This window comes from Pteropus alecto, unplaced genomic scaffold (assembly GCF_000325575.1).
Source record: "Pteropus alecto unplaced genomic scaffold, ASM32557v1 scaffold270, whole genome shotgun sequence".
Classification (NCBI taxonomy): Eukaryota; Metazoa; Chordata; class Mammalia; order Chiroptera; family Pteropodidae; genus Pteropus; species Pteropus alecto.
In genome coordinates this window covers 10,893,732-10,920,112 of record NW_006430735.1, presented here as the reverse complement: position 1 = coordinate 10,920,112, position 26,381 = coordinate 10,893,732, and the positions used below count along the sequence as shown (strand labels likewise).

The following is a 26,381-nucleotide window of genomic DNA, read 5'->3' as shown; positions in this document are numbered from 1 at the left end:
TCTCCCTGGCTGCCCTGAGAATTCTATCTTTGTCATTGATTTTTGAGAACTTTAATACAATGTGTCTTGGTGAAGGCCTTTTTGGATTGAGATAATTGGGTGTTCTCTTGACTTCTTGAGTTCCAAGTTTCAGCTGATTCCTTAGATTTGGGAAATTCTTATCCACTATTTGTCTGAAAATGCTTTTTAATCCATGTTCCTTTTCCTCGCCTTCGATAATGCTCATTATTCTTATATTTCCTCTCCTGATGGTATCAGCTAGTTCTTGAATATCTCTTTAATTACATTCTATTCTTCAGTTTCTCTCTTCTCCCTTCTAATTTATTTCTAGATTTCTGTGTTCGATATCACTGATCCTTTCCTCCATTTGGTCGACTCTGCAGGCTTGCTTTGCTATTTCATTTTTCAACTCTTGCAGTGTGTTCTTCATCTCCAGAAGTTCTATTTTGTTCTTTTTAAGGGTTCAACCTCCTTGCTCTGCTCATCTAGCTGTTTTTTCAGTTACTGAAATTGTTAATTTGAGTTGTTTTAGATCTCATTGAGTTTTTTCAGAAGTACTGAATTTGTCATATTTCTATGTCTGTAAGCTTATTTTCTGGAGATTTTTCTCTTTCTTTCTGAGATGCCTTGTCACCTTGGTTGTTCATGGTGTTTAATAGACTATTTCTCTGCCTGAGCATTAATGGAAGTGCATTCTGTTGTTTTTCCAGAAAGCAGGTTTATTATATAAAGGTCTCTCTTTAGCCTGCTGCAAAGAATGTGCCTTTCTTTTGGTTTCAAGTAGGTGGTGTCTAAGCCTCTTGGATTCCTGCTTTACATAAAGCCTACTGTCTTTTATTTTCTTGTAGATTTTAATCACACTACCTTCAGTTTCAGTGCCTGTCAGTGTTAGCAACAGTTTTGGTAGCGTTTGCTCAGATTCCCCAGGGGCTCCATGGTGATTGGTCTCAGAGGGTATGGGGGAGAGATACCCTCTGGGTTGGGGATTAGGGGCTGTAGCTCAGACTCAGTTTTGCGACTAGGGCCAGTAAAAATCAACTGTTGTTTCTCTGCTATCTTATTCCATTTCTCTGCTTTGTGCCTTGATGACTGAGCCCTGCTGCCGGCTGCATAGAAAAGTCCTGGCATTTCCAGGCAGGACTGATCAGGGAAGTCACTGCACCTTCACCCCTCCCCCTCCTCCTACAAGTAGCTCCAGAGGCTGCGAGAGGCAGCTTCTTTATTTGTCCCAGTATGCTGCCCTTGACACCCAGGGTTCTGACTTGCGATAGCTCTTATGCGCAGATCCCACGTTCAGATATGCAGTTTGGGTGTTTTTTGTTCAGTTTTAGATGTACAACTTATTGCTGTTTCAAGGGGAGAGATATGAGGATGTCTCTCACTCTGCCTTGTTTTCCCAAAATCTCTAAAATCTTCTAACAGAATGAATAACCAAACTCCCTATTTCCGCATTTCAGATCTCTTATTTTTTCATGTTGCACACACTAAAGAATGCTTTAAACTAAACTAAAAGTTAAACAACTACTGGCACAAACATACTCAAAAGATGAAAGTTTTAAAGAATAGAGTTTAGTTTGGAAAGAGACAGTATATTGGTGAATAAGAATAAAACATTTCAGTTGAGCCATTTTTTTAAAGAATTTAATTGGTTGCAGAATATAACATCCTTCCTGATGGTTTCAGATGGCTTTATTTGTTCATAAATTACTCTATTTGTTGATTTAGCCACTTTTATCATATGAATGCTTCATTAAACAAATGGAGCTCGCTCATTATAGCCAAGTGGGGCTGTATTCAACTGAGAGGCGAAGTTGAGAGTGCATGGCTGTATTTAACAGTAAAGACCATTTATCTGGCCTTTCGCCATCTGGAAACTCTAGTTAGTATTTCTCAGTATAAATCTTCAGTCTACTAACCAGACTGGTACTGGCATTGAGCTACAGTGTGACAATGTCAGAAAGGCGTACCAAAATGTAAACTAAAGTGCTGTGTAATTTCTTTAGGAAACAAAGCAAAACTAAGCCAGGAAAAAAAATACATTTTTCCTACCCTAATCATTGTTCAGGTTAAAAGCCTAGATTTTCGGAAGTTCTTTAGAAGGTTAAACAGCAAATAATTTTGAACTTTTCCCCCTGGAAAAGGTTAGTCACTCACAAGTTCAGATTTAGCTAGAATCTGAAACACTGGAAAAATAGCCCATAGGCTGTCACTTTTCTCTCCCCAGGCCCTGCCCTGTCTCTAAACAGTGACTTCCGAAATTTGAAAGCACAAAGATATTAAAAAAAATAATCCTTGGGGTGGGGGCATTAAGATTTTGTTTTAAATTATACTTATCATTTCTAGGACCCACAGAGGTGTGCAAAACAGGTTTATTCATCTATTATCTTTAAATTTAGTTAAATACAAATCTGAGATTCTCTTCTTACCAGTGTGGCAGGAAATTTAATATCAGTTATCATCGAGGCCCTTCCTCTCCCCTGCAAGATCTCTTACAGAGCCAAGACACTAGGAGACCCCTCTGATAACTAATATGCCCCACGTTTGAGCAGGGTCCTTGAAGTCTTGCACTGCATCTTCTGTGCCTCATGGGACTTTGGGAATCTTGCCCCAAGAGTCCCAGTGTCCAGGGGCAGCCATCCTCTTTGAGGAGCTGCTGTTTCCCTTGGCCTCTGAGGAAAGTAGAGCATGGGCCCCCTTTTCTTCAGGAACTTGGCCAGCTTCTGTGCCCTTTCCAGTAGCCCCTTTTCTCCTTTCTCAAGTTCAAAGGCAGCTACTCCCTCCTCTGTAATTTCCTCAGTGAACCCTGGCTTTCAGTAGAGACAGGAGGCCTTTTTGTCCTTCAGCTTTCCACCTTTCAAAGGCCTATTAGGTAAGGAAATACAGAGGGCTTGACAAAGACAGGATTAGAAGAGGTATGGGAGAGGAAAGAGAAAGAGGAACAACTTTCAATGTTTTCATTTACTGCTTGCTATAGTCAACATTTGTCCTATTCATGTCCGGCCATCAAATATTGAATAGTACTTCTACATTTGGAGAAATTTTCACATTATGAGTTCAACTCCCCAGTCTCAAAAGTGAGAACTCAAATTTCAAGCTTCTTTTGCAGTTTGGACTTCAGTTTTCAAGTCAGGTGCACATAGGTGAGAGACTATGATTTGGATGAGAGCAGTGTTAAGAACGGGCTCTGTGCAGAGCTTCTGTTTGCCTGCATAGATAGCAGCAGAAGAATGTGGCCTTGGGGATGATAGTGTAGGGCGGAGTGCCTGAGAGAGACCTGGCATCGTTAGTAGTTGCAGTAAGGTTCTGGCGTTTAGGCTTTGGTGACAGGGACAGCTGCAGGAGTTTTCTCATCAGGCCACTTCTATAGCATATTATTTTTTTTTTTCCTGGAAGTTTAGCCTTGAACTTGTTTCCCTGTTCATCTAGTGATTTTGTTAGCATCCCAACATCCTTTTTTTTTTTAATTAAAAAAATCAGATTTATTAAGTTATAATTTGCATACAATAAAAGTCCCCTTTGGGTGTACAGTTTGTTGAGTTTTGACAAATGCTTAGTCTTCTAATCACCACTGCAGTCGTGATTTAGAATATTTCTGTCACCTCAAGGACTTGTTCATGTTCCTGTGCAGTTCTCTGTGGCTTCCCCACTCTACCCCAGATCCAGCCCTTCGCAACCACTGATGTGTTTTCTGTTCCTATAGTTTTACCCTTTCCAGAATACAGAATTATTAAGAATGGGTACATATTGTCTTTTGTTTCTGAGTTCTTTCACTTAACATAATGACTTTGATATTTTTCCATGTCGTATGTCAGTAGTTTGTTCCTTTCTGTTGACTAGTCATTTTCCATCATATGGTTTATGCCACAGTGTTTTTTCCATCTGCAAGTTGAGGAGTTTCCAGTTTTTTGGCTATTGTGAGTAAAGATTCTATGAGCATTTGCATATAGGTGTTCTTGTGGACGTATGTTTTTATATCTTTTGGGTAACTATCTAGAATTGGAATTGGCAGATAGTATGGTTAAGTATATATTTAACTTTGTTAGATACTGTGAAAATATTCCCAAGTGGCCATACCACTTTGCAGCACCCCCAGAAATGTGTGAGTTCGAGTTGCTCTGCATTCTCATTCACACTTGGTGTTATCAGTCATTTAATTTAATTCATTTTAGTTGATGTGTAGTGATAGCTCAGTGTGGTTTTAATTTTTCTGTTGACTAATGAAATTGAGCATCTTTTTCTGTTTTTATTACTCATTTGTATGTTTTCTGTGGTACATTTTTATAATTGGGTTATTTTTGTAATATTATTTATATGATCAAATTGTAAAAGTTGTTAATGTATTATAAATACAAGTCCTTGGAGTGCTTTGAAAACATTTTATTTCAAAATATAGCTGGTATTTTTATTTTTTTAATAGTGTCCTTTGAAGACAAGAAATTGTTAATTTTGAAAGTCTAATTATATTAATTTTAATAGTTATGCATCTTAAGAAATCTGTTTCTAACTCAGAGTCATTGAGACTTTCTCCTGTATTTCCTTATAGAAATTTTATAGTTTCATTCTTAAATTTAAGTTTTTGATCCATTGCAGATTAGCTTTATGTCAGGTGTAAGGTAAGGATAAAGTTAATATTTTTTGCATATGGAGGTCCAATTTTTACAGCACTGTTTTTTGAAAAGAGTATCCTTTTCCCATTAACCAGCCTTGATACCTTTGTTGGAAATAAATTGACCACATATGTGTAGATCTATTTCTGTACTCTCTGTATGTCTGTCCCTATGCCAGTCTCACACGATCTTGATTATCATAGGTTTCTAGTAAGTTTTAAAATCAGGTATTGTAAATCTTCACACTTTTTTTCTTTTCAAAATTTGGCTTTTTTTCATATTCACTTTTATGCATATATGTTAGAAGCGATTTGACTATTTCTACAAAACAGCTCACTAGACTTTTGATTAGGTTTGTATTAAATCAATAGACAAATTTGGGGAGACTTGACACCTTAACAGTGTTAAGTCTTTTGATTAATAGCTGTGCTGTATCTATTTATTTAGGTCTTTAAATTTTTTCTCAGGAAAGTTTTGTAATTTTCATTGTATAGGTCTTACTGATATTTTGTTAAAGCTATCCTTAAGTGTTTTATTTTTCTAATGCTATTATAAGTGGTATTTTAAAATTTTAATTTCCAAAATTTTATAGATTCTATATAGTTAATATTTGTATATTGGTTTATGCAACATTGCTAAACCAATTTATTAATTAAAATTAGTTGCTTTTTGTAGATTCATTAGAATTCTTGATGTAAATAATTGCTTTATCTACAAATAAATGAATTTTTACTTTTTCCTTTCCAGTCTATATACCTTTTGTTTCTTATCCTTGCCTCGTAGCAAAGGCTAAGACCTCCATGTTGAATAGACATGTCAAGGGCAGATATCCTCGCCTTGTTTCTGATCATAGGAAGAAAGCAACTTTAGCCATTAAGTAGAAGTTATCTCTTTACTCTTAAATACAATATTAGCTGTCTAGTTTTTGGCAGATGCTTGTTACAGGTTTGTGGAAGTTCCCTACTCTTCCTTGTTTGAAGAGAGTTTTTATAATGACTAGATATTGATTTTTGTTACCTTTTCTGTACTTGTTGAAAAGATTATGTATGTATTTTTATTTTTCAGTATGTTGGTATGGTGAATTATAATAATTTCAAATATCGAGTGAACCTTGTGTTCCTGGAATAAACATCACTTTTGACATGATTAATTCACCCTTTCTATATATTGCTGGATTCAGTTGCTAATATTTCATTAAGGACTTTTGTGTCAATGTGTAGAAGGGATGTTAATCTGTAATTTTCTTTGTATATATTGTCTTGCTGAATTTTTGTATTGGGGTAATGCTAGCCTCATAAAATGAGTTGGGGAGTGTTCCCTCTTTTTTTCTGCAAGGGTTTATATATAGAATTTTTTTTCTATTAAATGTTTGGTAGAGTTCACCAATGAAGCTATCTGAACATGGTGTTATCTTTGTGGGAGGATTTTGAAATGCAAATTAAATTCATTTTCTTTAACGGACATAGGGGTATTCAGGTTATCTATATCTTTTAGAGTGAGCTTTGGTACTTCATGTCTTTCAGGGAATTTGTCCATATATCTGTTATCAAATATATTAGCACAGAGTTACTTATTATATCCATTTATTATTCTTTCAATGTTTCTAGGATCTGTAGTCCTACCTCTTTCATACCTGTGTCTTCTCTTTATATTCTTGGTCAGTTTGGTTAGAGATTTATCAATTTCATTGACCTCAGAGAACCAGCTTTTGATTTCATTGATTTACTCTATATTTTTCTTTCTTAATTCTTACCTTTTTTTGATTGCTTTTGACTTATTTTGATTTTCTTTTTCTAATTTTGTAAGATGGATGCTTGGGTTGTTGATTAGAAACCTTTCTTCTTTTTGTAATATGAGCATTTAGATGCTGTTAATTTTCCTCTAAGTAGTGCTTGGTTCCTTCTCATAAATTTTGATAGTGTTTTGTTTTCATTTCCATGCAGTTTACTATATTTTCTGATTTGCCCTGTAATTTCACCTTTGACTGGAGAATTATTTAGAAGTAGATTTTTATAAATATTTGATGATTTTATTAGTGTTTTTTTTCTAATTTAATTTATATTTCTTGTATGATTTTATTCTTGGAGAGTGTTCCATGTACACTAGACAGTATTCCATGATGTTTGTTAGAGTGTTCTGAAAATCTGTCTTTGGTTAGTTCATAAGTTCATTGTTTAGGCATTATGTATTTTTACTGATTTTTTAAACTGATTTTTATCTATTTGTTCAATGGATTTGTTGTATGTCTTTGTTAATAACAGAAGAATGTTCCAGTCTCCAACTATAAAACTATAATTATAAACTATAATTGTTTTTTTCCTTTTTCTCCTTTCACTTCTATCAGTTTTTGCTTCATATACTCTGAAGCTGTTGTTAGGTGCATGCATAGGACTATTATGTTCTTGATCAGTTGACCCCTTTATCATTATTTAATGTTCCTCTTATTTCTATTTTAGTGACCTAGCTCTTCTCTCTTCACATGTTGCTTCTTTCTCAAATTCCCCACGAAAAGGGAAGGTCCTACTGGATTAGCCAGGTGCCATTGTATTTGGTATATCTTTAGACAAGGATCTTATAACAGTTATCAACAGTTAACAACTGTTCAGTCTATGGGTTACGCTCTCTGATAGCCAGGGTGTGAATGAGATTCTGTGTCACAAATCATGGTGACCCATGTTTAAGGAATTGCTTCGTTCTGCTTTCACTGAAGGGAATGGCAGGTTTGGTGGCAATCATAGTGTCATGTCCATCATAACATTGCAAAACAAGGTTCTGCTTTTGTAGCTTGCTTCTGCTTCTTTAAACAGCTAATTATAATGACATTATTCGCTTAGTTTTAAAAATGGGTATGGAAACAGAAATTCCCACAGGAGTCAAACAGGTATAGTGACTGAGTAAAGTGGGCTATATTGTAGAATAATAGGAAGTGATGGGGACTGGGGACTGTGGCAATGTGGAGAGCTCATGCTTTGTCTAAAGGAGCATCAGTAATCAGTTGCCATGTGAAATGCAGGCCCAATGTTACTAACTCTCAAGTTGGTAATCTGTGGTTTTGTGTTATTCAATATACCAAATTGAGTGGGTCATATGATGTAGACCAAGCAAAATATGTATGTAACCTTGCCAGACTGTGGTCATCCCTGTAAGAGAATTCCTAAATGGACTAGAACACCTGTGCCTGAATCCAGATGTAAAATGAGGAGAGGGTGCTAATAATGGGAGACTTACTGTAGAGAATTCTAATCAAGCTTATGTCCAGTGTTAGGAGCTATTGCTGAGTAAATGTCACACATAATAGACATGCCATGGCATGAAGGGGCCAAGTAGGCAGATGTATATACTTTTTGGTCATTTGAAAAGTGACAGAGGGGAGCAATAATGTGGAGTGTGGGCATGGTTCAGTCCAAGGCCTTGGGCTTCTCTCTGTTTTATCTCCGGACCTGCCTTTTGGAACCACACCTGAAGAAATCCTTGGTCCTCTGGCATGCTTTTTGCCCTTGGCATGCCCCCTAAGGAATGTTTATGGTTGAAGAGGAGAAGTCAAGGAGAAGGCACTTCCATAGCATCTAAAGAGGAACCATCATACCATGGAAATAACAATACTATACTATAGGACGTGTATGAGTGTTCAGTGCTTCAGCCAGAAGATAAGTATCTATAATTTTATGGTAGCCTGCCGTTGTATACCAACAATAAAATATACTGTTTAATATGCATAAAATGAAGTAGAGCTTTGACCGTGATCCTATAAGTTGATAAACGGAGATGACCAGTGCATAATAAAGCCATCTACATTGATCAATTAACCAGATATTTACTCTTCATTTAGTTTCACTTAGTACTGTGTTAATGGCCAAAATATAATTTAATGTCAGTTAACACAAATATTAATTTTTAGTTGGGATGGCAGTTTAAAAAAAGATGTAATAATAAAGATAATTTCACCTAATTAAAATTTGGTTAAAGTATGAAGAGAAAGTGATTTGCTTTTAAAAACCAGTACAATGTTAGAGACTTGTGCTATTCCATAGTTTCCTTCAGAAAATAAGGAAGGTTGCCTAGAATTTTTGTGTTTTGAAATTTGTTTTGGTATGACAACTACAAAACAGAACTTGAATAAGTTAAATGAATTTTATATTTTTATATGTAAGAAACAGCACTTATGAAATCATGTGGGAATCATATAAGCCAATAAGCATTTTATGACTGTTGAATATTAACATTTTAGGTGAAAGGAAAACATAGGTCTCCCAAAATGCTGTACAATCCTTTGGAAGCTTTACTGACCGTATTCCCAGAGACGGACCATATTCCCAGAGAGACGTGTTCTGGCAGTTGGGCTGATCTGAAACATGAACACATGCTCCACAGGCATCAGCAAACATTCTATTTTGAAGTCTCAGTTGGATTACTAGGGCCAGTCCTCATTCTGAGCTTCAGGTGTTCTGGCTCTGATGGATTTGTAGGGGATATTTCTTGTCCTTTGAGCCTAGCAGATGACTGTACAAGGTCCTTTGTTCTCTTGGCAATGTAGTGTACATGATCCCTCTTAAGATTTTTAAAGATTCTTTGCTGCCAGCTTATTTTCCTCTAACATGTACCTCTTGGTCTAAGAAAACGTGAATTTCTTTCTGCTTTAAATCTTGAGACATAGGGGCCTAAAGAAAGAGTATAGACAACTGTTACTATTTCAACTCCTCAGAAGAAACAAGGTCATGTGGTATATGCCTTTCTTATTTAATTGCTAAGAGTCATTCAGAATTTATGAGTTGACTTAATTTTTCTTGGGTGAGACACTAAGAAAATATTCAAGTCTGTAAAATGCTGCCTAGTCAGCTCTTAAATTATGCATTTACGTGCAAATGTTGCACATTGTAAGATATTTTAAATGAATCTTTAATCCAATATTTAGCATTAAAGTTTAAATTCCTGCCTAGAATTTCAAATATGGAAATGCACATTAAAAGGAAATAGGATTTTTAATTGGTTTTTAGCAAGCTGGAAAAAAATTTAAACATTTAAAATATGAAAAACATTTATTTCTCTTCTTTTTAATCTTTCTAAGAAATTTTTAATTATCCTCAGTTGAATTGGTATGTTAAATAGGAATCCTGAGATACAATCGCAAAGCAACTTTATTTTGTCTTCTGCATTCCTTTAAGTTTATTCAAGAGCCGGTTCTTTCCGTAGATGTAAACTTAAGCAGGTTGTACAACTTTTCTGAGTTTAAAAATAAATCAAAACAAGAAAATCTTAATTTATATACAGAAATATTCATGTAGTCCTCACAATGCCAGTGACCCACCCTTAGGAATCCAGAGGTCTCCTCCCAGCTTCCTTCTGTTGGAAATCTCCTTAGACAACCCCTCTTGGACAGAATCTGAGATGACCTTGAGCCAGCTCTTGCATGTGTTTACATCTGATCCATTGGAAACTTTCAGATGTCCTTTGCCCTTGCACAGTCAAGGAATGTAGGCCCTTAGGCTGGGTGGGAATGGGACGGGACTTATAGCACACCACAGCTCTAATAAAAAATTCTCTCCATAAAGACAGACTCTTTATAGACATTTGCTCCTGACCCATTTATATAGCCAGTTTTCAGCTATCTTCCTTGTGCCAGTTCATCAGGGTAGTCTGTCTTAAAACTCACTTTGGTATCTGATATCTTAATATCTGATATCTTTAGGGTGTTAGATGACTTTCAAAATTCTCCATAGAAAATTCTGATAAAGAATATAATAGCCTTTTTATAGAAAGTTACATGAAACTTAGTAGAGCAGATATGTTTACAAATAGAATTTTTATTGCTAAGTGTCAGTTTTGTTGATACAGAAGTATCACTTTACCCTAATCATGTTACAAGCAGTAATATCATTAGTTTTCTGAGATTATCAATGGAAGAGTTTGTTGTGGTAGAAAACACACTCTGTTGGAAGTCAGAAGATGCAGGCCCCAATATTAAGATGTTTAACAAGTCTATCTCTTTGGACCCTAGGATTTTCATGTGGAAATTGAATTAGATCAGCTCAGCAATATGTGTTTATTGAGTTCTTATTGTGTGGTTACAGTAATGGAGTTTCTAATGTATCTCACAGTATACTAGTGAAGATACCTTACTAAGGAAAGTATGATTACAACTTTGGATACTGTTCAGAATGAAAGGATCAGTGCTTTAAGAGGTCCTGACCTAGGCTGAGGTCAGGAAAGGCTCTTCTGTGAGAAGGTAACACCAGCTAATGTGAAGGATGAGTAGGAGGTTACCAAGTAAAGGGATTAGGGTGTGGAATGGAGAAAATCAGAGGAAACAGCAAAGGCTCTGACTGAAGAAGTCAAGTGAAATTCAGTTTGTAAAATGGATCAGATTTGATCATGAATGGGGTTTGGGAGATTATGAGAGAGTAGAAAGGATTAAGAAAGGTTTCTCAATTTCTGACTTGTCCAACCTGATGACTGGTTGAGCCATTCACTAGTTTAGGGAACATTATAAAGGAGCCAGATATCCAGTGGAGGCAGGCATGGAGGGAAGAGCAAGAGTTTGATCTTGGACAAGGTGACTGCGGTCCCTTTCAGATAGCTACATGGAGATGTCTGGGAGGCAATTGGATATAAGAAGAGAGGTTTGGGTTACAGAGAGAAATTTGGAAGCCATTGTCGTGTATGAAAAAATCGAAGCCATGATAGTAGATGAGAGTCTATAGGGAGAGAGTTTATCATAAGAAGAGAAGGTAGCTCCTTGAGAAGTGCCAACATTTAATAGCCATGTAGAGAAGGGTGAAACAGCAAAAGAGACAGAAGTATCCAGTGATATAGAAAGAAGACAGAGTAAGTTATATCACTGAAGTTAAGAGGAAAATGTGTTTCGAGAAGAAGGGGGAATGGTCATCACTGTTAGAGTCCAGGAATGATCACAAGAGTTATGAAGGCATCAGGAGGTCTCTGGGAAACCTAGGGAGAACTGTTTTTAAGAAGTAATGGCAGGAGTAGATTGAAGACTTGAATGGCCACTATGGAAAACAATATGGAAGGTCCTCAAAAAACTAAGAATTAATCGACCATATGATCCAGCAATCCCTCTACTGGGTATTTACCCCCAAAACTTGAAAACTCATAACGGAAAAGATATTTGCACACCTATGTTCATAGCAGCATTATTCATGGTGGCCAGACACGGAAGCAACAGAAGTGTCCTATAATAGATGATCAAATCTGATCCAAAGCTGTGGTAATATATACAATGTAATATTACTCAGCCATAAGAAGAGATGAAATACTGCCATTTGTGACAACATGGATGGACCTTGAGATAATCACGCTAAGTGAAATAAAACAGACAGAAAAAGTTGAAAACCACATGATATCACTTATATGTGGGATATAAACCTAAAGCAACAAACAAACATGACAGACAAACAGAGACTCATGGACAGTAGACTAGTGGTTATCAGAGAGTGGTGGTGGGGGGTGGTGAGGGAAGGTATATGGGGTAAAAGGGGTCAAATATGTGGTGACAGAAAGAAATCTAATTTTGGGCAATACACACACACTGCCTTCTGTTGACTTGTACACCTGAAATTACCTATTAATACCTATTAATAATACCTTGTAGGATTAAATGAGTGTCCATGTATGTATATGTATACATATATGTTTATATATACTGCTTAAGGTGGACTTGATATTTGGTCAGTGTGCTCTAAATATTACCTAGCAATAGCAGTACTGGTAGTAGTTATCATCAGCCATCAGCATCTGGTACTGCCCTTATCATTCCCTTTTGATGATGCAGTGGTAGTATTTAACCCTACTGTACAGATGAGGCAACAGAATCAGAGATTAAATGATTTATTTGGGGCCACACAGCTGAGTAGATGAAAGAGACAGATTTCAAACTAGATCTGTCCAACTTCACCCTCACACTTTTACAAGTTCTGAAAGCCTGCTTATCTAGAATGTTTCCTCTGTAGCTCTCTTGACACTTGAGATTTCGAGGTTAACCTTATGTAAAGATGTGAAGTAAACGAAGTTGGTTTAATAGCTAATACCACTTCAGAGGCTTGATCTCTGCCAGCAGACCCTGATATGTTTCCCCCACCTCTCTATCCTGCAAATCTACTCTCCCTTCTGTGAAATCCCACCATTGCTTATATTGGCCATTTTTTTCTTTTTAAAATTTATATCAAAGATGGTGTGAGTTCATCTTGAAATTAGTGAATTGAGAATGGAAGGTATACATTATCCTGGGTAGTTTAAGAGGGGCATATTCCCTTCACTTCTTCCTTGGAGTATTAGCTGAAGAATGAAGTGATGGAAGTTTTGTCACCAGTTTGGCTTCCACACTTATTCTTAAAAACATTTCTGGTGGTATTTATCATAATTATTGTAATACGTATACTCCTTTAACCCACTTCTGCCCTATGACATAGGTTATTCCTCTGCTTATGGCCTATTCCATGATCAGATAACCTTCCCTTTCTGCCTCTTAATGCCTGAGGTTCTTTTAACTTTCCTTTGTGAAACTTAGAGACTTTTCCTGATGTTATCAAGTGCTTTATATTCTACCACAGATGACTTATTTTATAGAACATTTTATCTTGCAAATTTAGCATCATCAGACTATATGTGAAGAACATGAAGTTCTATAGAAGGAAAGTTATGTACATTTATTTTCTAAACTAATTGTAGTCATAACAGTATGTTATTGTGTTATTTTTTGGGGAGAATTGAGATAATATCACTTGAAAATAAAAACAGTTTGAGATACTGCCATGGACTTAATGTATTTTTCAGGATTAGAATAGCTTCTTTGTTGGATCTCCCCGATGATTTTAGCTTTAGTCCCGGGGTGGAGGTGGGGGCGGGGGGGTAAGGGGAATTTAGAAGGTGGGGAGGGGTGGGTATTCTTTTCAGAAGAGATAACAGTTGATTTTGGCTTCCCAGGAGTTGGCTCTGGTAAGTCACTGTTTTTCTTTTTCTTTTTTTTTAAATTTTAACAGCATTATTGAGGGATAATTTCCATTCCACAAAATTCACTCATTTGAAGTATAAAATTCAGTTGTTTTTCGTTAATTTATGGAGTTGTACGACCATCGTAACAACCCAGTTTTAAAAGTTTTCTGTTGCTCTAAAAAGTTCCATTGAACATATTAGCACCAATACCTACTCCCTCCTCTTGTCCCAGACAACCACTGATTTACTTGCTGTCTCTATAGATTTGCCTTTTCTGGACGTTTCGTGTAAGTGGAATAATATAGTATATAGTCTTTCACATCTGACTTTTTTCACTTAGCAAAATGTTTTTGAGAGTCTCATTCATGTATAAGTAGCTTGCTCCTTTTTATTTCTGAGTAATATTTCATTGTATGGATATTCTGCATTTTGTTTATCCATTCACCAGTCTATGAGTATTTGTGTTATTTCCATTTGGGGGTATGATGTAATGCTGCTAGGAACATTCACAGACAAGTATTTGTGTGGACATATATTTTCATTTTACTTGGGTACATTCTAGGAATGGAATTGCTAGGTTGTATGGTAAGTTTATGTTAAACTGTTTAAGAAACTGAAACTGTTTCCCAAAGTGACTATTCCCAGCAGCACTTGCTTTTGTCTTGGTTATAGCCATTACAGTGGATATGTAATGATATCTTACTGTGGTTTTAACATGCTATGCCCTAATGAGTAATAATGTTGAGCATATTTTACCCATTTTAATAGGTGGTTTGTCTTTTTTATTATTGAGTTATAATAGTTCTTTATATAATATATATACAAATCGTTTATCAGATATATGATTTACAAATGTTTTTTCCCAGTCTGTACCTTGGCTTTTTATTTTCTTAAATCTTTTGAAGCACAGAGTCTTAAAAATTTTAATGAAGTCAAATTTATTGTTTTCTTTTGATTTATGGGCCCGGTGACATCTCTAAGACCTCTGACTAACCCAAAATCAAAAAGATTTTCTTCTATATTTATTTCTAGAAGTTTCATAGTTTTAGCTCTTACATTTAGGTCTATGATACATTTTGAATTAATTTTTGTATATGTTATGAGGTAAAGGTCTGAGTTATTTTTTTTTTGCGTATTAATATTGAATTGTTCCAATACCATTTTTTGAAAAGACTAGTCTTTCCCCCATTTAATTGTCTTGTACCTTTGTTGAAAAGCAATTGACCAGAAATATAAGGTTTTATTTTAGAACTCTCAGTTCTGGGCCATTTTTGTGGTGATCTGGGTACCTTATTCTGGTACTGCACTATCTTTATTATTATATCTTGATGGCAAATTTTGAAATGAGGTAGTGTGAAAATCTGTTCTTTTTCAATATTCTTTTGGTTATTTTTTTTTCTTGTGTTTTAGAATTAGTTTGTCAATATCAACAGAAAGCATGCTGGGATTTTGATTGAGATTGCTATGAATCTGTGGGTCAATTTGGGGAAAATTGGCATCTTAACAATATTGAATCTTTCAATCCATTAACATTGCATATCTCTCCATTTATTTGGTCTTATTTGATTTATTTCATTAGCATTTTATAGTTTTCAAGCTATAGGTCCTGCACAAGTTTTGCTTATTTACATATAAGCATTTTATTGTATAGTGTGCCACTGTAATGATGCTTTCAAAAAAGTTCAGTTTCTCTCTCATCCTCCATCACCATTTCAAGTTTCACTCCAAACCTATCAGTTAAATTCTGCCAGGTTGTATTCAAAATTGGCCAAATACCAGATAGTATCTTATAAAATAGAATAAATAACCTCTAAAATTTTTCATTTGTAGTTTCCAAGAGGTAAAGGGATGACCAGTTTTTATCATTTTAACTCAGTGACTGGTCAGTAGTTGTTAAGTAAGACCATTATGTCATTCTGTTTACATTATCAATAGTATAAAACACACAAACCTTTTCTGAAGGGATTTGGGCTGTCAGGAAAGGGTGAGCGCATAATCTCCTGTTCATTCTTCTGTAGGCGTCGCAGCTTCCCTGGAAGTCTCAGAGAGCCCTGGGAGTATCCAAGTGGCCCGGGGTCAGACAGCTGTCCTGCCTTGTACTTTCACTACCAGCGCTGCCCTCATTAACCTCAATGTCATTTGGATGGTCATTCCTCTCTCCAATGCCAACCAACCTGAACAGGTACTTCTGTTCCATCCTGTGCTACCTCTAAAACTACTTTTTTCAAAAGAGGTGGGTAGGAAAGCATCCTGAGTACATATTTAATTTCTAGAAAAAGGTGGCACTTTTATTGTGCCTGTGGTGTTTTAAGTCCTACTCCTGCATTATTAGTCAGTTATCAGGAGAGGCTATCCTCTTTTTAAAAGACTTTCTTTTTAATTAACAGATGTCAAGGGAATTCTTCTGAGAATTTTATGTAGGAACCTGGAATTTCATCAAAAAACATCCCTGGCAGGAAATACCAAGATAGAAAAAGCAAAATATGTTTTGAAAGGAAGGGACTGGCACTAACATAGGTGGATGAGAAAGTACTTTTTAAAGATAGTGATAATATTAAGGAAGTAACATTAGATAGTAGTACTTGAATTGTTTGGCTAATTTCATAAGTATTATAAAATAAATTAGTGCACATGGAGATAGAAGTTACTAGTTAATAAGATATATCAGTTATAGGCAAAAGACCCATAATATGTGATACCCACTGCAGAAAATAACGCTCAGAAAATTAATGAATTGTGAACATGACTATACCTTCATTCTCAAAGCTAACTTATTTATGTTATGAAGCTTTTCTGCTTTCAATAAGCGTATTACCTAAAAATATTTGATAAGCTAAATTTTCCGATATGAAATTCAAATAGATATATTTAATAGAAACTTGTATTTCTTTAAACTGTGGAACCTTTGTAATTGGACTGAGCCTTTGAGATCATTTTGTTCAACCTCATTATTTTAGGAGTCAGTGACTGAGTCAAAGAGGCAAAGAAAGACTTGACCACAGTTACCCAAACTTTTGCAGTAGAGCTTGAATAGAACCAAATCCCTCACTCAGCCCAAAAGGCTTTTTGCAACACCATTCTGAGTCATCTTCCATGAATAGTTAACTTCAATGGTATAAACTGACATAAGAACAATAATCATAGGCTTGTATCTCTTCCTCCCTTTTATGACATTCATTTATAGTCAGTTTTTAACTGTTATCTTTTTTCGTGACCTAGGAAGCATGAGAATGGCAGTCCTAATTTTTTTGACTTTTTATTTTGGAATTAATTTTTTGAACTGGTAAAAATATGGGCTGATAGTAGGGTAGCATAAGACATTTTTAAACTCTGGTGAGAGATGAGGAAACAATGTTATTTCAATTTGGTGTGTAAGAATTAAGAACCCCTAGATACCTATGGACAGGTGCCATAGTAAAAAGTTGGTGACAACTCTTGGAAATAAAATTTTCCAATGTTTGATGCAGTCTACTGTCTTCTAGTTATTGTTATGTGTCTAGAAGGAGATGCAGTGGCCAGTTTATTTACTTTGCTTTCTTTTACAGGTCATTCTGTATCAGGGTGGACAGATATTTGATGGTGCCCCCCGGTTCCATGGTCGGGTAGGATTTACGGGTACCATGCCAGCCACTAATGTCTCCATCTTCATTAATAACACTCAGCTGTCAGATACAGGCACCTACCAGTGTTTGGTTAACAACCTTCCAGATAGAGGGGGCAGGAACATTGGGGTCACCGGTCTTACAGTTTTAGGTGAGTGACAGGAAATATTCCAGGCACTTTGGCTTTATTTATGGATCTACTCTCAAGCATATTTACTTCTGTCTGTCCTTCTACGCTCTCAGTTTGCTTGTGTCCTTTTTCTGTCTTTGCTTCTCTCAGACCCATCTCAGCGCTGCTTCTCCATGCTTCTTACACATAGTCTCCCTGCCCCTTACTCCATTCCAGGTGGCTCTCTAAAGCTTACTTCCCAAATGATTTTTTTCTGGAGGTGGAGAAAGGTGGTATAAAATACTATCAAAAGTGGCCTCTCACTTTTATTAAACTTCTGCTGGATAGGACTTATTGTTCAGAGCAAGTTAAATAAAGAGTTATTTATTATGAGTATGAAGCTAAAGTTTCAGCACACGTGAGAATAAATTTACTACTACTTAGTGTCTCTGTGGTACTGAGTAGGCTCAGCACAGCTCTTGGCTTACACCTTTTCTCCTGGCATAATTTAATACTGCCTTTTACTCTTAAAAGTATCCTTGTTTAAACGGTAAATTATCTGATCAATTTGGTTCATCTTTTTCAAGATGATGAACAATGACAGTTTAAAATTTAGGTCTTTTTGGACGTGGTTCCATATTGTTGTGGTTGGCACGTCTGCTTTATACACAGAAGGTCCTGGGTTCACTCCCCACTGGAGCCACAGTCCATGGTCTACGGCCATGTCACCCTGAACAAGCCCGATGTCTGATTTTGGAAGTTAAGCAGGGTTGGGCCTGGTTAGTACTTGGATGGGCGACCACCCAGGAAGACCAGGTGCTGCTGTAGGCATGAAAAAAAAAAAAAAATTAGGTCTTTTTGTTCAAATTAGTACTCTTGCAATATACTGGAAACTAGACTATCTAATAATTAAATCCATTCTAAACATGTTTCATTTGTCCATTCTACTGCCTCCTAAGTGAGTTCTTGTGGTAGAAGTGGCTAAATTCAGTTTATTTGGGGAGACCGAGTAAGTTCTTAGAAAAGGCTGATGCTTTTGATTGGTCCTCTGTCCTCTGCAGAATCTGCCCCCATATTCCTTGGTAAATTCTTCTCCTTTTCCCTTCCATTGTTGAGTCATTGGAGGACAACAGTGTTGGGGATTCTTGCCATTTTCCTTCTTTGGGTGAGGATATGCTACAGGCTTGGTGCTTTGTTCTTCCAGTCTTGAAACAGAATAAGAAAACCACGAACCAGGTTGGAAATGTCTATCCTGGAAATGTTATTCATTCTAATATATTAAAATTGTATAGACTTTACCGTACTCTGAGTATTGGATACAGAGTACTGTTGGAATTTAATATTATTCTGATTCTACCTATACATTAGGTAACTACCTTCCCATATTATCCAAGTTTATTTTTTCATTTTTTATAGGAAGAAAAAGAGCCTTTAATTTATCTTATAGTTAATGCTACTACCTTCAAAGAATTATTTTGGGTCACTCCACATAGCATCCCAGTGGCAACGTCGAAGGCAGTGAATTGAGGAGGTTGGTTTATCTCCTGAGGATTTCCTGAGATATTTTATTCTTCCTACTTATACTTTCTCATTGTTCTCTCTTTCCCCACCTACTTTCTTACCTGATTCCTCTATATTCTGCATTCATTTTCCAGTCATTTATTTTTGCAAGGTTGAACACATTTATTGAAAAGTATTGCAAGTACATTATCATTTGTATTTAATCTCTACTGCCTGAATTTCCCAATATGAAATACCAAACCATGGGCTTAGTTTATATTTTTATTTGCTTACTCATTTACTATAAACCACCACCTTCTTCCTTTGGGTTTTTTTTTTTTTTTTTTGGTAATTTTTGTTTCACGTTGTTTGTGTCCTTATTTGTCTTAATGATTATAAAATACCTACTACTAATGTTACTATTGGTAGTAGATATACTTGACCATTACACTAACTTCCCCCACCAGAAAGCAGAATTTGGTATAAAGTGGATTGGTCTAGTTTTTGTTTTAAAGTAACAAAGCATCTTATTAAGGTGGGCTTAGCCAGAGAAGCTGGCAGAGTAAATGGTTGCTCTTCTTTGAAATATCATCTTTACATGTGACCTGTTTCTTTATTTTTTTTAAATTTAATTGTGATAAAATACACATAACAGAAAATTTACTATCTTAGCCAGTTCCTAAGTGTACAGTTTAGTAGCGTTAAATACATTCACATTGTTGTGTGACCAATCTCCAGAATTCATCTTGCAAAATTAAAACTACTCATTAAACATTTCCCTCTCCCAACTGCTGGAAACCACTGTTCTACTTTCTGTTTCTATGAATTTGACTACTCTAGGTACCTCATATAAGTGGAATCATATATTATTTGTCTTTTTATGACTGGCTTGTTTCACTTAGCGTAATATCCTTGTTTCATCCATGTAATAGCATGTCAGAATTTCCTTACTTTTCAAGGCTGAATAATATTCCATTACATATACATACCATGTTTTGTTTATCCATTCATCAACCTGTAGACACTTGGGTTATTGCCACCTTTTAGCTATTGTGAATAATGCTGCCGTAAACATGTATCTATTCAGTTACATTTTTAAAGGCAGTATGCTGTACAAAAGATCATAAGAATTATTCTTTAGAGGAAGCAAGAGTGGAACCAAGACCATTAGATACCTTGAAACTATAAATAGAGGGTGTAGCCCCTTTTACATTCTTGCTCCCTGCTAAACGGAGTTGTAAGCCCTGCACCTATGCTCAAGCCCCGTGAATACTATATGACTATTCACCGTCTTTACTCATGAGGTAGTCTCCTGGTATGTGTTCCAAAAACAGTGTCATCTGAGGTTCCAGTGTGCTGAATGTTGATGTCTCCTCCATCATCATTTGGCTCGCAGTAAATGCATCCTTTATTGCTTACTCTTCTTATAGTTCCCCCTTCTGCCCCACACTGCCAAATCCAAGGATCCCAGGATATCGGCAGCGATGTCATCCTGCTCTGTAGCTCAGAGGAAGGCATTCCTCGACCAACTTACCTTTGGGAGAAGTTAGATAATACCCTCAAACTACCTCCAACAGCTACTCAGGGTATGTATGGTGTCACTTTACCCATTTTAATTAGTTATGGAAAATTATGATTATAAGACTCACAGCATAATTAACTTTAATAGATTTTTGAAAAATGACACACTATTTGTAACTGCCGAAAAGGCTATCTGGATCATTTTGTGTTTTCAACTTTAAAGAGAATGAAACATTTTCTTTTAACTTCTTATTGCTGCTTTTATGAAATGTGTCTTATCCAGTGGTAACTATATATGGAAATTCTGTTCTATTTTAGTGAAGATTTAAAATAGCTAAATAGTACCTTTTTTGTATTAACCATAAAATAATCCTTGAAGTTTATAACTGAGAATCTACTTCCTGCTTGAGACACAGCTGCCTGTTTTAGTATGAGAAACATCAGCATGGTTATGAGAGGGTTAATCATCCTGTTTTTAGCCTCAAGTCTAATTAGAGGATAAAGATGGGAAAGAGAACAGGAAAAGGCCCCAAATCATGGGCAATCTAGGAGCTGATCACACCAGACAGGTAAACATGGAGGAGGCTAGACTATCATTTACGGTTTTCTACATGTAAATCCAGCTATTTAAATTTGATATTAAGGGGAACACTCTTGGAAAATTGAGGAAAATTTATGTAAAATGAGGGGAAATTATAGAATTGTATATAAAGTCTTCTATTTCAAGAAAATAAAATTTAGCAGTCTCGAGTGTTGCATCATCTCTAATACAGAACATGTTTCTTTTAGCATTCTCAGGGCAGATTTACAAATCTTAACCTAAAGAGTTGGCAGTTAATGGGCAGGTCTAAAACAACCTCAGTTATGCCTGATAAATTTTAATCAAATTGATGATATGTGCCTGTCATGGAAAAGAAAGTCTTAATTTGTATGGTGAAGTTAGATATATTAAAGAAGTAGGACCACCAACCTCTTAAAGAGTTTGTAAGCTTTTTTTTTTTAAGAATCACAACAGAAATATTAATGGGCCTCCCATCACCTTTTAATTCGCCCAGATTTCATTATTTTGAAAAACTTCTTTCAACATAACTTTTGGGTTACTCTAATAATGTTTACTGCAATACTGTTGTTCCCTGCTGATTGTTCATTGCTAAATGTTTCAGCCACACTGTGGGCTAAATAGCATTTTTTGTGGACTAACTTAATAATCTGACCATTGTAAGTGGCATGTTTAAAATAGCTCTTGTCTTAAAATCCTGATATTATATTCAAATTCTAGATTTTCCTGTACCTATTTCCGTGACCGTTCACCTCCTTGGGCCCTTGTTATCCTTTTGTAAAATAAGGGATTAAACAAATGTACAGGATCATATTGTTGATTTTAAGATTCAATTATTTTTTATAACATTTTTTGAAATATTGAATTGAGTTTGGATTTACAAACAAACATTTAAAAGTGGTTGTTTATATATAAGTTGTGAAATATCTGTATAAAAGAGCTTTCCATAACTCCTTATTTTTGAATAAATATATATTGGTCAAGTTTCTTGGTATCTTTTTTGCAACTTGAATATTCTTTGGTACTTTAGGTACAAAAATGCACTTGAATGTGAAGATGAAAATGTTTGTTTTTTTTTATTATTCAAAATCTGAATCGTTTATCAGAATTACTTTGGATAACTTCGTCTATCATAATAATGCACATTAAATGAGTCTCATTTTTAATTTAAGTTTTCTTGGTGGCTACATTAATAAAATAGATCTCAAAATAGCACTTCACCTCAAAATAACTTAGAATTTTTTTCAGAAGATTTACTTTACTAATACGTTTGCAATTGCTGAAGATAAACTCAGGGTACATTTTCTGAGAAAAGAATATTTGACACTAGAGGAGAGCACCCCAGATTTGTGATTAGTGACAGGAACACAACTGGGGATTAGCACCATCCTTGTATATAGGGACTAGCTTGAAGGATCTTCTTCCGGCCTAATCTGAGACAATTTGAACATTAAAATAAATACATAATCCAGTGCATAAAACGAGAGTCTCTGACTCTCTACCGATATACATAAATAAATGACAAAGAAGGGAAAGCATTTTTTTTTTTTTACAGTAGAATGCCTATTAATATATGTAGAAGGAACAATGGAGTTAGGAAAAGTCATCGCTGTTGTCAAAATAGTCGACTAAAGTTTGATAAGGAACAAGATATTTACATAGTTCCAAAATATGTCCCCACAAATTACTGATTAATTACAAAGAAAAAATAGTACAGTTGACCCTCAAACAACAAGGGTTTGAATTCCATGGGACTATTTATATGTGAATTTTTTTCAGTAAATACTGTAAATGTATTCTCTCCTTATGATTATCTTAATAACATTTTCTCTAGTCTATTGTAAGAATACAGTATATGATACATATAACATACAAAATGTGTGTTAACTGACTGTTTATGTTATTGGTAATGCTTCCGATCAACAGTGGGCTATTAGTAGCTAAGTCTTTGGGGAGTCAAAAATTATATGCGGATTTTCAACTGTGCAGAGGAGGGGGTCTCAGCACTCCTAACCCCTGTGTTGTTCAAGGGTCAGCTATAGCTTTATAGTAGTATAAAGTATCCTGGTGGATACCACTTTACTAGGTTATCAAAATGAACATTACCAATATTGTGACACGCTGGTATCCTCTGCCTCCTAATATATGCACTGAGAAGGACACAGTGTCATTGCTGTGATTTACCTGTCAAAAACACCTAACTGAATCCAGTCATGAGGAAACGTCAAGCAAACAAAGGGGAAGATGAATCTGTTCCAGAATGAAAGAACCTTAAGGAGTTAAAACAACTAAATGCAATGCAGAATCCTGGGTTAGAATCTGGGTAAAATTGGTATAATTGATGAAATGAGTATAAATTGGATTAGATAATACTGTTGTATCGATGTTAAATTTCTTGAATTTGATGCTTGTACTGTGATTTTGTGAAGATTGTCTTTGTTCTTAGGAAGTACTAAGTACTTAGTGGTAAAGAGGCACAGTGTCTTCAACTCCTAAATAGTTCAGAAAAATATTTATACGTTTAGTGAGAATATGATAAGCCTAATTGGGAAAAATATGAATAGTTGTTGAATCTGAGTAGATGATAAAAGATATACAAGAGTTCCTTGTGGTATTCTTACAACTTTTCTGTAAGTTTAAAATTATGTCAGAATAAAAGTTACCAAAAAGTTGTCCTCATATAATTCATATGTGGATATTCAAGAGTTGAGTAAATTTAGAACCAGTATCCTGTGAGGTACACTTAATCTTCATACAAAGAAATAATAAAGTTGATTTAGTACTGTCCTTTTGGTATATAATACTTTTGAATTCTAAGCGTAATGCATGAGACAGTTCACCAGCTTTTACATCAGGGGTTCGCAACCTGGTACAGTTTCATTTGGCAGTGTCTGGAGACATTTTTCATCATCACAGCTGGGAGGAGGGTGCTACTAGCAGCTAGTGGGTAGAGGTCAGGAATGCTAAACATTCTATAATGCACAGGACAGCATCCACAACAAAGAGTTATCCAGACTAAAATGTCAATAAGTGAATTGCATACATAAATTTTCAAAATTAAAACATTCTTGCATTTCTGGAATAAAGTCTGTTTGTGATTATTTTTAAATAAATTGCGTCATTCAGTATGCTAATATTTTAATGGCATTTTTGCATCTGTGATCATAAGTAGGAATGGCCTATGATTTTTCTGTCTTCTATTGTCCTTGGTTCAGTTTTAGTATCAGATTATACAATGGCCTCAAAATGAGTTGGGCAGCTTTTCTCCTTTTTCTATTTTCTGAAGCAGTATGAATAAGAGATTACTTGGTTATTTTGTAGAATTTGCCTATAAAAGCTTCGCCTTGCTGTTGTGTTTTGTTGGTAGATTTTTGACTACTGATTCAGTTTCTCTAATGGTGTAGGTTTATTTAGATTTTCTGTATTTTTCTAGAAAATGTCTTTTTTGTTTAAGTTTATACATATTGGCATCAAGTTGTTCATAGTATTCTCTGTATGAAAACAGAGGAATGAATTTTAGAATGCAGGTTCTGGAATTAGAGGATGTGGTTGGAATCCTGGCTCCAGGAATCACTGACTATGTAATCCTCTGCCTTAGTTTTCTTATATGTTAAATAGAGACAATAATAGTAACTGCTTCACAGGGTGGAATAAAAATTAAATGAAAACACATACATGTAAAATGTTTAGAACAGCATCTGGCATTATAACTACTTAATAAATATAAGCATTTATACTATCATTACTCTTATGAATTTTAAAACTGTGTTCTCTTTTTCATTCTTAATTTTGTTTGTGCTTTTCATCTTAATTTTTTTTATCAGTCTGGTTAAATGAAGCTTTCGATTTTATCTAACTTCTTGTATATTTGTATTAATTTCTGTTCTTCATTTATTCATTCAGCAAGTATGTTTTAGGCATTGTTCTAAGTGCTGGAGGTACATCAATGAACAGAACAGAAATCTTTCCCTTTGTAGAGCTTACATTCTAGTGGCTGAAGATTGAACATAATGAATCAGGAAATAGGAAAAAAGATCAGAGTAAAATGGATTAGTTGAGGCATGAGGAGCCCCAATTTTGAATAAGGTGCTTAGAGTAAGTCTCATGGAAAAATGGTATTCTAGCAAAGGTTTAAAGATGATGAAGGAATGAGGCTTGTGACTGTGGGGCTGACCAAAGAGTATTCCAGGCAGAGGGAACAGCTATACAAAGTCCCTGAGGCAAGAATGTGCCTGCTGTTTTTGATGAATAGCAAAGATGTCACTATATTTGGAGTGGAGTGAGCAGGCAGAGAACAGTAAGAGCTATGATGTCAGTTACAGGTACTAAGATGGATAGCTCTATGTCTGTCTGTCCGTCCATCCATCCATCTAGCCATTCACCTATCATGTAATTTAATTGCATTATTCAAATATTCCATATCTTTACAAATATTTTATCTGTTTCAGCAATGATTTTGTGAGTTAAATGTATTTAAAAATCACACAGTAGTATTGTGGATTTGTCCATTTGTTCTTGCAATTATGCCAATTTTTTTAAACCTTACTTGAGCCTTTGTGATTAAGTGCTTACAGGTTGTTTTATCTCACTGATTCTCTATGCTTAATATGCATTTTTGCCTTATTTTAACTGTTATTAAAATTCCTATTGTGGCCTTTTTTGGTTAATTCTTGATGGTATGTTTCTGTTTTATGGTTCACTTACTTTTATGTTTCCATGCTTTATTTTTTAGGTTTATCTCCTGTAAACAGCATATGTCTGGGTTTAGTTTGGTTTTCAACCTGTGATCTAAGAGTCTTTGTCCTTTGACTGATTAAATCCATTTATAGTAATTGTAATTATGGATATATTTAGATGAATTTCTAATATTGGATGTTTTCTATTTACCTTTCCCCATACCTTCTGATTATTTCAGTGTTCTTTATAAATTATGCATTTTTCTTTCATGGTTATTAAGAAATCCTTTGTTGTCCTCATCTTTTCATAATTTAACAATACAGGGAAGAGAGATGGTTCACTTTCCTGCTTGCTTGAGAACTGTGCAGAACTTCGTGTGGAGATCATAAATGGAGCAGGAGAGTATCTTAAATATCACTGTAGCCCAGCACCCTAGTGTTGCAAGGGAGAAGACAGGCCCAGCCAGTGAGGACAGGTGCCAGGCTTGCCCTGGGTCTGCTGAGAGAAAGCCCTTGCATTCCTCTGCCATGCTCAGAAGCCTCGGTTCTCCTGCCCGAACTTCCCCCATTAATTCCCTTCCCAGTGAGAGTGCTTTCATAATTCTCTCAAGGGGAGTAAAAATGTTGGCATCCACTGAAGTTGCTGAATAGACAGGCGCTTATTTTCTCTTCATCAAGATGTTATTCTGACTGAAGGCAAGTTTTTCCCCTTTTTGCCCTCTGTCATAAAGAAGCAAGTCCCATGCAATATACTCCCTCTTCTTTAAAAAATTAATACCAGTGATTATCACAGCTATATTCATTTGTTTACTTGTTTGTCCATTTTTAAAATATGTGTGTATGCGTACACACACAGAGTTA

At 35.5% G+C, this 26,381-nt stretch overlaps 1 protein-coding gene across 4 annotated transcripts in view; it reads left to right on the top strand.

Annotated features, from left to right (window-relative positions):
• The window catches only part of IGSF11 (immunoglobulin superfamily member 11), a 119,959-nt gene that overhangs the window by 84,288 nt on the left and 9,290 nt on the right, over positions 1 to 26,381 (top strand). For 2 of the 4 annotated variants that reach the window (XM_006905484.1, XM_006905485.1), the window contains exons 2-4: positions 15,572 to 15,735; positions 17,099 to 17,306; positions 20,195 to 20,350. In XM_006905484.1, the coding sequence (XP_006905546.1) occupies positions 15,572 to 15,735; positions 17,099 to 17,306; positions 20,195 to 20,350 (528 nt within the window). Of the gene's footprint in view, positions 1 to 15,571; positions 15,736 to 17,098; positions 17,307 to 20,194; positions 20,351 to 26,381 lie in introns of those variants that run through there. The other 2 variants (XM_025051493.1, XM_025051494.1) reach the window with 2 other exon arrangements.